This window comes from Dasypus novemcinctus, chromosome 10, assembly GCF_030445035.2.
Source record: "Dasypus novemcinctus isolate mDasNov1 chromosome 10, mDasNov1.1.hap2, whole genome shotgun sequence".
NCBI lineage: Eukaryota > Metazoa > Chordata > Mammalia > Cingulata > Dasypodidae > Dasypus > Dasypus novemcinctus.
The window spans coordinates 2,479,660-2,493,675 of record NC_080682.1 but is presented as its reverse complement, the minus strand read 5'-3'; the positions used below and the strand labels follow the sequence as shown (position 1 = coordinate 2,493,675).

General features: G+C 65.2%; 1 protein-coding gene across 1 annotated transcript in view; it reads right to left on the bottom strand.

Annotated features, from left to right (window-relative positions):
- KCNQ1 (potassium voltage-gated channel subfamily Q member 1) overlaps positions 1-14,016 on the bottom strand; it is a 316,058-nt gene that overhangs the window by 257,403 nt on the left and 44,639 nt on the right. Inside the window, exon 2 of the mRNA XM_058304965.2 lies at positions 13,926-14,016. Within this exon, the coding sequence (XP_058160948.1) occupies positions 13,926-14,016 (91 nt within the window). The remainder of the gene's footprint in view (positions 1-13,925) is intronic.

The window sequence follows — 14,016 nt, the reverse complement described above, 5'->3', positions numbered from 1 at the left end:
CTACATGTAGAATCATGTGTAAAAAACTGCTTTTTGACCTAGAATAAAAGGGGGAAATGGCAAAGACAAATTAGTTTATATGGCTGAGAGTCTTCAAAAAAGAGTCAGGAGGTCATGAGAGGGGTTGCACTTATGCACGCCTGAGCAGGATCCCACAGACAGCCAAAGTAGATAGAATCCCACTTACTGGTGCTCCTGAAGGCTACAGAGACACACAGGTTCTATGGTCATTGCAGATGGCTCTAGAATTCAGTGCTATGTCAGTGGGCCCTACTTTGGAATTTATGTTCCTGAGTGTGATGGAGTTGAACTCAGATGTGACCTTTCTACACTTGCCTCTTTTGTCACTTTTACTGAACTTCTGTGGTTGGTGCTAGGGTTGATATATACTCAGGAGACTTAAATCTCTGGACTGTCCATGTGCCAGCTAGGCCCTGAGCTTCAGCAGAGTTGCAGCTCCTACTCTCTGGTTCATTGGACTTACTCAGGCCAGCTAACTGGGAGGTGAAGATGGTCACACACCAGGGAATCAAGAGGGCCTACAACTGCAACTTGGATGCATGTGGGATCCAAGCTCCCTCTCAATATAGAGGTGGAGTGGACATCACCATCTCAGGGTCCACAGGATGGAGGAATAAAATATGGATTAGAGTGGATATTCTACTATAGAACTATTGTGACTAGTAATGGAAGAAACTGTAGCATTGACCTGGAGAAAGTGGCCACAGTAGTTGCTGAGGGCAGGGAGAAGGAAGAAGAGATATGATGTGAGGGCATTTTTGGGACTTGGAGTTGTCGTAAATGATATTGCAGGGACAGATGCTGGACATTATATATCCTGCCATAACCCACTGAATGGACTGGGGGAGAGTATAAGCTACAATGTAAACTATTGTCCATGTGGTACAGCAGTGCTCCAAGATGTATTCACCAAATGCAATGAATGTGTCACAATGATGAAAGAGGTTGTTGATGTGGCAGGAGTGGGGTGTAGGGATGTGGGGGGTATATGGGAACCTCTTATATTTTTGAATGTAACATTTTCTGTGATCTATGTATCTTCAAAAAAATACAATTAAAAAATGATGGGGGTGGGGGTTGGAGAGTGGGGTATATGGGAACCTGCTATGTTTTTTAACGTAACGTTTTGTGTGATCTATTAACTTTTTAAAAAGATAATTAAAAATTAAACTATTAAATTAAAAATGTTCATGGATCAGAAAATTCAATATAGGTAAAATGTCAAGCCTCCCCTAAATGTATCTCTAGGTTCAGTGGAATCCCAAACAAAATCCTACCAGGCCTTTTTTGTGTGAAGACGAGTAGATTCTGAAATTTATATGGAAAAGCTAAGGACATGGAATCACCAAAACAACTTGAAAAAAAGAAGAAAGTTGGTGGACTTGCCCAATATAATAAGCTCACAATAGTTCTATTTTGAGTTTATCATAAACCCACCTAAATCAAGGCAGTGGGGTCTGACATCGACAGACACGCACATCCATGGATCAGGGCAGAGTCCAGAGACGGTCCCACACGTTCACAGTAAACTGCGTTTCCACAAAGGTGCCAAAGAACTTCCAATGGATATTGTTTTCAACAAATGGTGCGGGAACAGTGGCCATCCATATGAAAAGAAAAAATACTGTACACGATATATAGAAATCAGCTCAAAATGTGCCCTCCACCTATATGTAAGCACCAAAACAATAAAACTATTACAAGAAAACACGTGAGAAAAATCCTGGTGACCTGGGGTTTGGTAAAGTTTTCTTAAACGTGACATAAAAAGCATGAAAAAGAAAAAAGCCATCCATACACTAAAATGAAAAAACACATTTAGTCTGCTAATAAAATGAGAAGGAAAGCCAAAGTCTGGGACAAATTATTTGTAAAATACATACCCATGTATCTAAAATACATAATGAGCTCAATAATAAGGCAGTCGAGCCAGTTTAAAAACGGGCAAAAGATTTTGAAAGATACATAGCCATGAAGAAATACAGATGCCAAGTAAGCACATGAGAAGATATTCAACATCATTAGTCACCACGGAAATGCAAATTAAAACCGCAATGAGATACCACGACCTACCTACCAGAGTGGCTAAAATTTCTAAGACCGACCATAGCAAGTGTTGGCGTGGACGTGGACGAACTGAAACCCCAGACCCTGTGCTGGCGGGAAGCGATCTTGCCAGTAGGAGAGCAGCAGGACGGTTTCTTCACTAGGTGAACACACACCTACTGCGCCCCCCAGCCGCTCCACTCCCAGGCTTTTACCCAAGGAAGTAAAGCTTGTGTCCACACAGACTTGCACAGGAGCGTGCAAACGTGTTTGTAAGAGCCTACAGCAAGAGCCCATCAACGGAAAACAGATGGACAAACTGGCACGCCCGTGCCAACGAAGGGCACCCGTTACAAAAAGGAAACGAGGGGGAGCCCGGAGGCTTTCAGGCGCTGGAAGTCTTCTGTGGGACACTGCGGTGGTGGAGGCGACGCCTTAAGGCATTCGTCAAAACCCCCAGACCCGGGCCACGCCACGGGGCCCGAGCGCAAACTGCGGGTTTCAGTGGCAGCACGCGCCACGCGGGTCCATCAGGGGCAGCAAGCGCGCCCACTGGCGTGAGACGCCGGAAAGCGGGAAAACGGGGGAGGGGGTCACGGCAGGGGTAGATGGGTGTGTACTTTCTGAACGCTTTTTCTGTAAGCTTAAACTACTCTAAAAATTAAAGCTTATTCAAAAATTAATTTGAAGGTATGAACTATTGGTGCATGAAACAACACAGATGAATCTCAAAATAATTGCACCGAGTAAAACCAGACTGAAAAAGAAGGCTGGGTGTGCGATTCCTTGATAGAAAGCTCTAGAGAGTGCCAAGGCCTGTCCCGTGGCAGCAAGCTGCTCCTCGGCCACCTCTCGGGCGGAGCGGGCCAGGGGGCAAGGACACACTGGGGGCGGGGTTTGTCACCAGGTCCACAGGTGTCAACACCTGTCACATTGTCACCTCGACTGTCAGCCTACTGGACGGCAGCGACACCTCAAGAAAGCAGATGTTTTTTAAGTGAGCAGAAAAAATGCAAATAAACCTTGGCCTACAGGTACAAACTCCAGCCGGGGCCTCTGCCTCTGGAGGTGCAGGGCAGACCCCCGGCCCAGAGAACGGCGGGGGTCTCCCCCCGGCAACTCGCCTCTATGCACGGCTCTCCCTCTCTCCCTCCCTCTTTCTCTCTCCCCATCTCTCTGCCTCTCTCCCTTTCCCTCCGTTTTTCTCCCTCTCTCTCCCTCTTTCTCCTTCTCCCTGTCTCCCTTTCTCTCCCCGTCTCTCTCCCTGTCTCTCTCCCTCTCCCTGTGTCTCTTGGTGTCTCTGCGAGGGTCTCTCTCAGTGCTGGCCTCCGTCTGTCCGTCCTCTCTGGATTTCGCTACAGGGCGTCTTCCGGTCATGGTCACTCCCCCAGTCGCTGCCCACGGCACCAGCCTCACTCCACGCCCCCCAAAAGGAAGGACGCTTTCAGGTGCCTCCGGGAGGGGCTCGGCCTGTGACCCTGCAGCCCCCCCCCTCGGCCCCGGCCTGGGGACGCCCTCTGCGTGTCCCGCCCGGGCCAGGTCCCAGCGCAGAGCAGGCGCGGACCACCAGCCAGGCCTGGCCCCCCAGCTCCCACCTCGAGACCCCCGTCCCACACGGCCTGCAGCCACTCGGGTCAGCCCCAAACCTGAAGGGGGCGAGGACCCAGGGGACCCTGCCACCACCTGTCACAAGAGGGGGTGCAGAGGCCATCACCCCCAGTCCCCACATGCCTCACAAGCTCCCCGGGACAAAGGGGTGCTTTCCCAGGGTCCCATGGCCCCCGAGGGGTCTGGCGGGTGTCCCCGCTACAAAATAAAATGACCACCTGAACGCGAGAGGATGCGAGGCCGAGCGTGGAGCACAGCGGCTGCGACAGCGGGAGGGTCCCACGGCTGCCAGCGTGGCGGGCGCTTGCGTGGCAGGGTGCTCGTGTGGCAGGGGCTTGCATGGCGGTCACCCAGGCTCTCTGGCAGTCGCCATCCAGAGACCCGAGCGGCGGGCACGGCGGGGGGCTAACGGCCAGGGGCCCCGCCGGGTCACACTACCAGGGAAGGGGCCACCGCCCTCCCCGGCGGCCGCAGACACGTGGCCCGGCCCCGCCGCGGCACAAACGCTCCCCAGGCCGCGGCGCTCGGGCACCGCGGGGCCACACACGCTGCCACGCTGCCCTCGCCGGGCCTCCCACTCCCGGCCGGGCGGGCAGCGGTGCACGGGCGGCCCCAGGAGGGCCCGGGGCTGGGCGGGCACGCGCGTGTGCCAGGGCACGCCTGCCTCTCAACCGGGACACGGCCGTGATCGTCCAACCTGCTCCCGCCAATGCCCCGACTCGGGCTGCGGCGGCCACGCGTCGTCCGGCTCCGTGACACTCCTGGGCCTGGTGGTACCGGGTCTGCCCGGGGACCCAAGCACTGCCCGGCACGGCCGTGGGCCTCGGGGGCATCTGCTGCTCCCACCCCGCGGGAAAACAGACCGAGGAGGCGGGGGCGGGAGCTCGTGGTCCCTCAGGCTGGGCCGAGCATCTAGGTGGGCCCTCGCTCATGGGGTGAGAGGCGCACATTTGGGGAGGTGTCTGGGTCCCCCCCCCCCCAAAGCGCCTAAAATCCCAGCAGCTGCACGACCTCTTAGGTGGCCCCGGTACCCCTGGGGCCCAACCAGGGGACCAAAAGAAACTGACACCGTGGTCTGGACACCCTGGGCGGGCCCTAGGTCAAGGGCGTCTCAAGGGCATTGCCTGTTCGGCAGCCCCCCAACCCAGAGCCCCCGGCGACACAGCCCACGCGGCTTGCCGTGGCTCCGTGGACGGGGCGTGGACAGGCCGGGGTGTCCATCGGGAGACGGCACAGAAAAGAGGCAACCAGGGGCAGCCTTGGGGTGCCACGGGGTAAAGGGTCGCCTCCAAGCCCCCCTGGGCCCTCGGCAGGTGCCACGAGGGTCCCCGCCGGCCCCGCCCCTCCACAGAGGCAGAAGAGGGGCATTTCGGGAGCCCGGCCAGCCTAGCTCAGTCGGACATGCCCCTTTCCCCACCCAGTGTCCCCTATTTTTGTAAGGGGAACCAGAAAGTTGGGGCGCAGGAATCCCCGGGCCTGGCTCTTGGTGGGCGCCCCCGGGGCGGTCACTCGGCCCTGGGCCGGGGAAGGGGCCCAGCAACGCGCCCTGCGCCGCGGGCCTCTGGGCCTCGTCATGGGCCGGGGGAGGCGGGAGGGCACCAGCAGCTGGCGGGCCTCCGCGGCGAGGGGCTCCCCTGGCCCGCCCCGCTCTCCCCCGACGGCCCCCAGAGCCCCCCGTGGAGGCAGCCCGCTGCCAGGCCCCACCGCCTTCCCGCCGTGCCAGCTGCTGCCCTGAGCCCCCGCCAGGCGGGCGTGCAGGGAAATGAGCCCCTCAGGAGACCCTGCCCTCCACGGGGGCCGAGCGCGGAGGGGCCACCTGTCCCTGCCCACGTCACACTCTAATCCCGATAAGTCCCCCGAGCGGGAGCCCCTCGCCATCTGCCCGGGCCCGGCGGCAAGTGCTCCCCTGCCCCCTGGGCCGACTTTTGACCCCCCATTTGGGAAGACGGGGGGGGGGGGGCACCCGCTGCCTCGTTTCAGCCAGGAAGGCGGGAGGGAGGGTGAGGGCCCCGCTTGGGCCGGCCCGAGGCCTGGAGGGGCCACATCCCCCCCCCCCGCCCGAGACCACCAGCGGTGCCCCCCAGAGGCCAACCCGGAGCTGCCGTGGCCCTGCTGGGGGGGTGGGGGGTGGGGGGACGGCGCGGCCAGTGCGCAGGTGCCAGGGGGTTCTGGGGCCCCCTCCCCCGCCGCGGCACCCCTTCCTGCTGCCCGACAGGTGGGCCAGGTGCACGGGGCTCCCGGCCAGGCCCCCCCCCCCCAGAAGACGGCCCCTCCCTCCTCAGCTCCCTGAACATTGCCCGTCTCGACGGTGGTGCACAGGGAGACCCCCGACGTCCACGGGGGCGTCCACTGGGGCCTCCGTCCGCCCGCCCGGCCCAAACCCCCTTTTTGTCCAGACGGTGCAGGGGAGCTGGGGGGGCACCCGTGGGCGCTCAGGAGGGGCCGGGCCACTGGCCAGGAGCACCGCCTGGTCCTCCCGTGGCCCCCGTGTTTTCCGGGAAGGTCGCAAACGCCTTCCGGTTTCCTCTCGTGCCCACCCGCCCTCGTGCTGCGCGGCGTCGAGAACCACACGCGCTCGGGCCCACGGCAGATGGCGAGAGGCCGGCGTCGGCCTTGCAGGAGGGGTCTGCGTTCTAGAAAACACCTCGCGTGGGATCCCCCTGAGCACAAGGTCCAGGGCCCTGGGCAAGGGGCTCCAGTCACACCCAGGACCCCCGTTATCTTGGCTCCCCGCCGAGCACCCGTGGCACGTGGAGGCATGGCAGCCACTCCAGCCCCAAAAGCCTGCGCTGGGCCGGGCACCCGCTGGGGCCTCCGTGGTACCTGCGTGGCCCCCACCCCTGGACGGGCTGACAGGCCCACCTGCCCCTACTCAGACACCTCAGAGTCCAGGCGCTGCCCCCAGACCCCACGCCCACTTTATAAAGGGGGGACAACGGCCCAGCCCCTCCCAGCCCGGGAGAGGGACCACGGGGGACGCTGGCCACGGGCCACATGTGACTCCAGGCCAAGTAAGCTCTAGCCACGGAGCGTGAGGCCAACGCGCCGGGCAGCCTGTGCTGGACATCTGCCCCGGCTCTAGGAGACGCGTGTGCCTTTTTGGGGCTCGAGGGGCACGGGGCCAACCACTCCCTCTTCTAAGGCTCAGGAGAAACAGAGTCTGTGGGCAGGTTCAGAGAGAGAAAAGGAGGCGAAGACGCAAATGGGGCAAGGGCGAAATGGGCCGACCCGCGCCACGGCCGCCTGGCGGCTCCCGAGACGGCACACATCTCTGAGTCTGCACACCTGCCACCTCCATGGCAACCGCTCGGCCCTGCGGTCTCAGCCAACACCGCCACTGACCAGACATCAACGAGAGGGCGCAGTGTGTACCAATAAAACTTTATTGCCACAGCCAGCAGCCAGTCCGCACACCGTGACGCGCCATCCCCAGAACAGTCCCCGACGGACGAGCAGGAAAGAGAGGCTGCACCGGGCAGGTCCTGTGCCCACAGCGCCGCCCCAGGGGCTCGGGCACCCGGCGCGAGTCCGCAAGTTTGCGTGTGAAGTTTTGAGCCCGGCTGCGGAGACGCTCCGCGGGGGGTTCCAGAACCGGCCAGGAAAAGTGAGGCCGGGGGCGCCCACAAGGCTCTGGCCCTCACGGGCCCCACAGACCTTTCCAAAGGGCACCCGGCAGGGCAGGCAGGAGGCTGCGTGGCCTGGGGGTCCCTGAAGGCTCTGGGGCAGATGCCAAAGAGCGATCGCGGCCCCCCCCCGACTGCCAACCTGCTGCCTGCTCTGCGGGGCCTCCGCCCCGGCCTCCTCCCTGTGCCGGGCACGTCCTGCTCGCCTCCCCCGCCACGCACAGCAGCACCCACGGGGCAGGCCGGGCCTTCACAGGAGACGGACGGGCCCCTCCATCCTCTCCGAGCCCCCTGCATGCCGGACAAGGGGCAGGGGCTGAGGCCGGGGTGCAGGCAAGCACGCAGCGTCCCCCCGGGGGCCTCCAGGCCTTCCCTCCCGCCTGCCAGGGCGCCTTGAGGCAGCCCCCCCCTCCGTCCAGCGGCCACTGCGGGGCCAGCTGCTCCTCAGCTCGGGGCGTCCCTCCTGAGACCGGAAGGGTCGGTGTCAGCGGATCCACACTGCCCACGAGAGCCCGGGGCCGGCCGGGGGCCCCCACTGCGCAGCCACAGCCAGGGGGCCTCCCCTGAGCAAGGTGACCGCCTGACTCCGGCCTAGCGGAACACGCGTGTGCACACAGCCACATGTGCGCACCGGCAGGGGCGTGAGGGCGCCACAGCCTTCTGGCTGCTCGGCGAGGGGTGTGGGTCGGTGCTCCCTGCGCGGGCCGGCCCTCGACAGCTGCCCGGGGTACGGTGTGGAGGGGTGCCCCACCCTCTGGCCTGGCTCCTGCTGGCGCTCAACGGACTCCCGCTGGCAGACAAACTTGGGAACAAACCACCCACCCACGTGGCGGCCAGGGAGGGCACATCCTGCTGCAGCACATGGGAGGGGGCCGGGACAGGAACTGTCCTTACTGGCTGGCTTACCGGTGCCAGGGCCACAGAGACAACCCCTGGCAGGCTGCAGTGGGAGATGAGGCTCCCAGGGCAACCCAGGGCCCAGAGGACATCAGTGGTCAAGCAGCAGCTGAACAGGAGCAGGGCTTTGTGGGATGCGTAGGAGTTTGCCAGGCAGAGGTGGAGGCGAGGGAGGAAGAACTCCCCGAAAGCAAGAGGCGGCAGTGGGAACCGTGGGAACTGGCTGTTTGCTGATGGAAACCTGGGCCCCTCCCTGGTCCCCTGGGCTTGGGTGGAAGCAGCTGAGCTGCTGGGCACCTCCTTTCCCTGGTGGCAAGTGAGAGCACGTACGGAAAAGACTAGACCAGAGGGGCATACAGCAGGCGCTCCAGCAACGGGGCCACGGGCCAACACGCTGACGGTGGCGGCACTGAAGCACGGACACACAGAGTCCCCACGCCAAAACAGGCCTCGTTCTCAGAAAACGGGGACCCCCAGGGGGCTCAGGGGCGCCTCCACATGGCCGTGGGGGTCTGTTTCACTGCCGGGAAACCGGGGTGCCGGGGGGAGCAGCAGCCCGTGGCAGCTGGAGCCCCGAGCAGGGCCCAGGGAGCCCCGCGGCCGGCGCAGGAAGTGGGACGACCTCATCCCCCAGGCCCGCAGCCCAGCTCCGCTCCTCAAGTGGGGGGGCAGGGGGATTGGGGGGGGCGCGGGGCCCGGCCTGGGGAGGGGGGGGCCCGAGGGGGACGCGGGACGTGCAGGCACGCAGCCCCTGCACACGTGTGCACAGGCCCGCCCGCGTGGGCTCCGCGCAGCTCCCTCCCAGCCCGGGTGGGGGGTCGGCCCTGCAGGCCGGGCTGCGGCCCCCCCCCCAGAAGCCGCCGCGCCCGGGCGAGGGGTGCTGGCCCGCTGGACGGACCCCCGAGCTCGCCCCGCCCGCGGCGCCCCCGGCCAGCGGCCCGCTCGCCCCCCGCCCCCCCGGCCCTGGCCCGAGCAGCAGTGCGGGGAGGGGCTCGGAAGGCAGCCCGAGGGCCCCTTCTCGGCGCTGACCCCGCGCCCGCGCCCCCGCCCCTCCGCGCCCCAGCGGCCCCGCGGGCTGCGCCTTCCGCGGGCTCGTGCTGCCCCCTGCCGGCCGCGCCCAGGCCCCGGGCGCCGCAGGCCCCCGCGCTTCCTGGTGCCGCCTCCAGCCCCCCGCGGACGGAGGAGACCCCCAGCCCTCGTGCACCGGAGCCTCCTGGGGCCGGTGGCCACGGCGTCTCCCCAGGAGGCGCCCCCAAGCTCTGGCACCCTGCGCTGGGGGCGCCCGGCCCGTGAGGCCGCCCTCCTCGCCTGACCTTCACCTCCTCCGGGAAGCCCGCCCCGCCCCACGATGCCTCGGCCCCCCGTTTCCTTTTGGGGTGCCATACCCCCTTTCTGGGGCCACCACGACGTGACCTGGTCCACCCTTAGAGGGCCAGGGGCGCCCCTGCCCTGGCCGCCGGACCCCACCACCCCAAGCCCACCTCGGCGGCTCCGTCTCGGCTCCGCCCAGAGCCAGGGTCAGCTCGCCGCCCCCTCCACGCTGCGGGGCCGGAAACCGAGGCCCAGCACGGGGGGCCTTCCCCGACCGCGTGGCACCAGTGGGGGGTCCACACGCAGAGCCAGGAGCCCCCGTGGGTGGAGCGGGGGCCGACTCGAGGGAGGGGCAGGGTGCTGGAGAGCCCCCGTCACCGCCGGACCTCTGAGGGGCTGTGGGGGGGGTCTCACAGGCACAACGGGGGACCCCGGCCAGGCCCGGGGCACGAGCAAAGGCCCGGGGCACGGGGGCCAGGAAGCCGCACGCGGTGGGAAGCCCGAGGCGCGGAGGCGGCGAGCGTGAGAGGGTGGGGGACCTGCAGACATGCGGGGCGCGCGCTGCGTGCCACAGGGGGCTGGTGGAAGGACCAGCTCAGTTCTAGAAAGTTCCTCCACCTGCTGTGAGGAAAGGGGCCTGAAGGAGCCGGAGCAGAGGCAGGAGGCTGCCGCCAGAGAGGGTGGGGGCCGGGGAGGTGGCTCGGGGTCTCTGCCTCTAAGCGGGGAGGGAGAGGAGCCACGCGGGCGGTGGGGCCGGCAAGGCGCGGGCCCTGCTTGGGGCAGCGGGTACCGAGCCGCCTCAGTGCTGGGCCCAGCCCAGGTCCAAGAGGAGGAAAGGAGGGACCCGGCACCGTGGACAGGAATGCGGGGCAGGGACACAGGCGGGGGACAGGGACAGGGGACAGGGACAAGAGCAGGGGACAGGGACACGGGTGGGGGACAGGGACACGGGGCAGGGACACGGGCAGGGGACAGGGACAGGGGACAGGGACAAGAGCAGGGGACAGGGACACGGGTGGGGGACAGGGACACGGGACAGGGACACAGGCAGGGGAAAGGGACACGAGCAGGGTCACGGACACGGGACAGGGACATGGACACGGGACAGGGACACAGGCGGGGGACAGGGCCATGAGACAGGGACATGGGTGGGGGCAAGGACATGGGACAGGACAAGGGACAGTGGACAGGGACATGGGCAGGGAGACAGGGACACAGGCAGGGGGACAGGGACAGAGACAGGGACACGGGACGGGAACACAGGACAGGGACACAAGATGGGGACACAGGTGGGGAACAGGGACACAGGACGGGGACACAGGACGGGGACACAGGCAGGGAGGCAGGGACATAGGCAGGGGGACAGGGACACAGGCAGGGAATAGGGACATGGGTGGGGACAGGGACACAGGACGGGGACACAGGACAAGGACAGGGGAACAGGACAAGGGTGGGGGACAGGGACAAGAGCAGAGGACATGGACGGCCATGGGACATGAAACATGGGACACAGGACAGGGACACCGGCAGGGGACAGGGACACAGGCAGGGGACAGGGACAGGGGACAGAGACACAGACATGAGTGGGGGACAGGGAGGTGGGACAGGGACACAGACACGGGCAGGGAACAGGGACATGAGGAAGAGGACAGGGACATGGGACAGGGACACGGGACGGGCAGGGGGAGAGGGACAAGAGCGAGGGGACAGGGACATGGGCAGGGGGACAGGGACACGGGTGGGGCAGGGACAGGGGTGTGGGACAGGGACAAGGGACAAGAGCGGGGAACAGAAACAGGCTGGGAGTCCCGCTGGGCCGCAGTGCAGAGAACAGCCACCAGGTGGCGCGCAGACCTCAGAAATGCCAAGATCAAGAGGGAGAGATCCAGGGGGCGGGGAGGGAGGGGAGGGAGGGGTGCTAGGCAGAGGGAGAGGGAGGGAAGAGGTGCTGGGGGGGGGCAGCTAAGCTGGAGGGGCAGGGAGGGGTGCCCTTTAGAGGTGGTGGGGGCAGGGGGCGGGGGGCAGGGGCGCCAGGACAGGGAGGACCATCTCAGTGCCCTGTCCAGGAATCTGCACCAGAGCCGCCTGGGGGGCTCCTGGCCAGGCCTGGGGGGGGCCGGGGGGGGCCTGCGGAAGCCACCCCCACCCGGGGGCCTGGGAGGCCAGCGCCGCACTGCATCTGACCCCGCGTCTGACCCTGTGGCCCAGCAGTGCCCGACCTCAGCGCGTCCGCGGCAGCTCGCGCCCCCAGGTGCTCAAGAGCACGTCTTCGGGGGTCCCACAGGCTGCCCCCTGGGAGGCAGGACAGGACCCTGCGCACCGCAAGGACATGGTAGGGTCCTCGCTTGGGGACCCCCAGGCAGGTGGTCCCTGAATGGAGCGCACAGCAGGCACGTGTGTGGGGTGGACGAACCCGCCAGCCTGGCCCGGAGCATGCCTGCAGCGGGAGCTGGAGACACTCCCAGGGGACACTCCCAGGGGACACTCCCAGGGGACACTCCCAGGGGACACTCCCAGGGGGCACTCCCAGGGGACACCTCCGCAGGCTGCTGGCAGGAGGCATGGCTCCTCCAGGGCCCGTGCACGGTGGGAGGCAGCTGCGGAGGGGTCCCTGTGGCGTGGAGAGGGCTGTCCCTCTCGCTGTCGGACACCTGCTCTGACAGACGTGGCCTTCCTCTCGAGAGGGAAGACAGCGCCTCCACCTGGCGGACCCGACACCTCGGCTTTGTTCCCGGTGGCCGGGAGCAGCCAGAGCGTCCCCGACCTGAGCACGGGCCAGGCCCGCACACTCAGCCGCACGCGTACACAGATGGCACACTCAGCCGCACGCGTACACAGACGGCACACGTATGCAGGCGGTGCCCACTCAGCCGTGCACGTACGTAGACGGCGCACACGCAGACACACACGTACACAGACGGCGCACATCGCCACAGATGGTGCCCACTCAGTCGCACATGTACACAGATGGCACACACAGTCGCACAGAGATGGCGCACACTCATGCACAGCCACGGACGTATTTACACAGATGCATGAACACGCGTGAACGTGCTCAGGTGCACCTGTACGCAAATGGACACACTCCCAGTCTCCCACCCACTGCACGCGCACACACTGCTGCACACACGTGCACACACCCACACAGCTGTATGCACACCTGCATGCTTGGGTACACACGTGTGCACAAACACATGCTCAGACACAGCCACACGCAAAGCGCACGTCCACGCACACACGTACATGTGTGTTCACACCCAGCCAGAGGCGAACCCACTCAGGTGAGCGTGTGCATCACAGTCTTCTGTGGAAATGCACACACACGCCCGTACACAACGTGCATGCTCACACATACACACATGCAGCAGCGCACACTCAGCCCCCCAGGAAGCCACCCCCGGGGAGCGTTCTGGCGACCGGGCCCTCAGAGCCCACGGAGCTCGGGCAGCCCCTGGCCCTGCACGAACCAGCTTCGGGCACCCCGACCCAGGCCCGGGGGCCCCACAAAAGGCCGGCGCCCGGGGGAGACCCAGCCCTCTCGGCCGCAGCCACAAGGACACCAGCTCCGCCGGGCGCTTGTCAGCAGCGCGAGGTGCTGGGCGGGCGCTGTCAGGGGGCATCGCTCACCCGCGCGCGCTTCTCGCCCTGAGCCCGGGGCCCCGGCCCCCGCATCACAGCAGGGGGCTCGCCAGCTCGCTCACTCACGACGTCTAGGGGGACGGGGGGGACGGGGGGGACGGGAGACACGGTGGGCCAGGCCTGGTCCTGGGAGATGAGGGCGTTGCAGGCCAGTCGCGCCCCAAGGCGTCCAGCCGCGGCCCCCGGAGAGCAAGCGTGGGAAGCGTCGTCCCCAAAAAGGACGCAGAGGCACAGCGGGAGGGGGCCGCCCCGCCCAGGCCTTCAGCCCGTCACCCTCGAGCAGCCTCCCCTGGAACCTTCTTTGGCCCCGACGCGATGCGTGGCGTCCGCCTTTCCCGCAGCCTCTCAGCCGGATCGGGATGTGTGGGCGATTTCAGGCTCTGCTTGGGGTGTCCTGCCAGACCAGGGGCGGATAGCCCCTATTTCTCCGTCCCCAGCTGAACCAGCCACATGCTGCCGAGTGGCCCCTTGGGGCCAGAGCCCCTGTGCCCGGGGGCTCTGGGAGTGGCCGGGGGCTCTGGGGGTCCTCAGAGCCGTTCCCTGGGTGGGCCGCACGGCATGGGGGCAGAGCAGTCCCTGCCCAGCTCAGCAGCCCCCTCCTCCAGGAGGCCCTCCCGGCAGCCCTGCCCGGGCTCCTCTTGTCCTTCCCTCCTATCCACATATGTGGGCAGCCTGGTGGGCCAGGGGGCCAGGGAGCCGCCCTCCAGCCCCCAGCCCGGGCCCAGGGGAGCCGGGTGCGCGCAGTTCGCGCGGGCAGGGGCTGGGGCGGCTGGTACGTACCATCCAGAAGAGCGTCCCGGTGGCCAGCGCCGTGTACTGCTCGATGGTGGACAGCACGCTGAAGACGAGGCAGACGAGCACGATGAGGAAA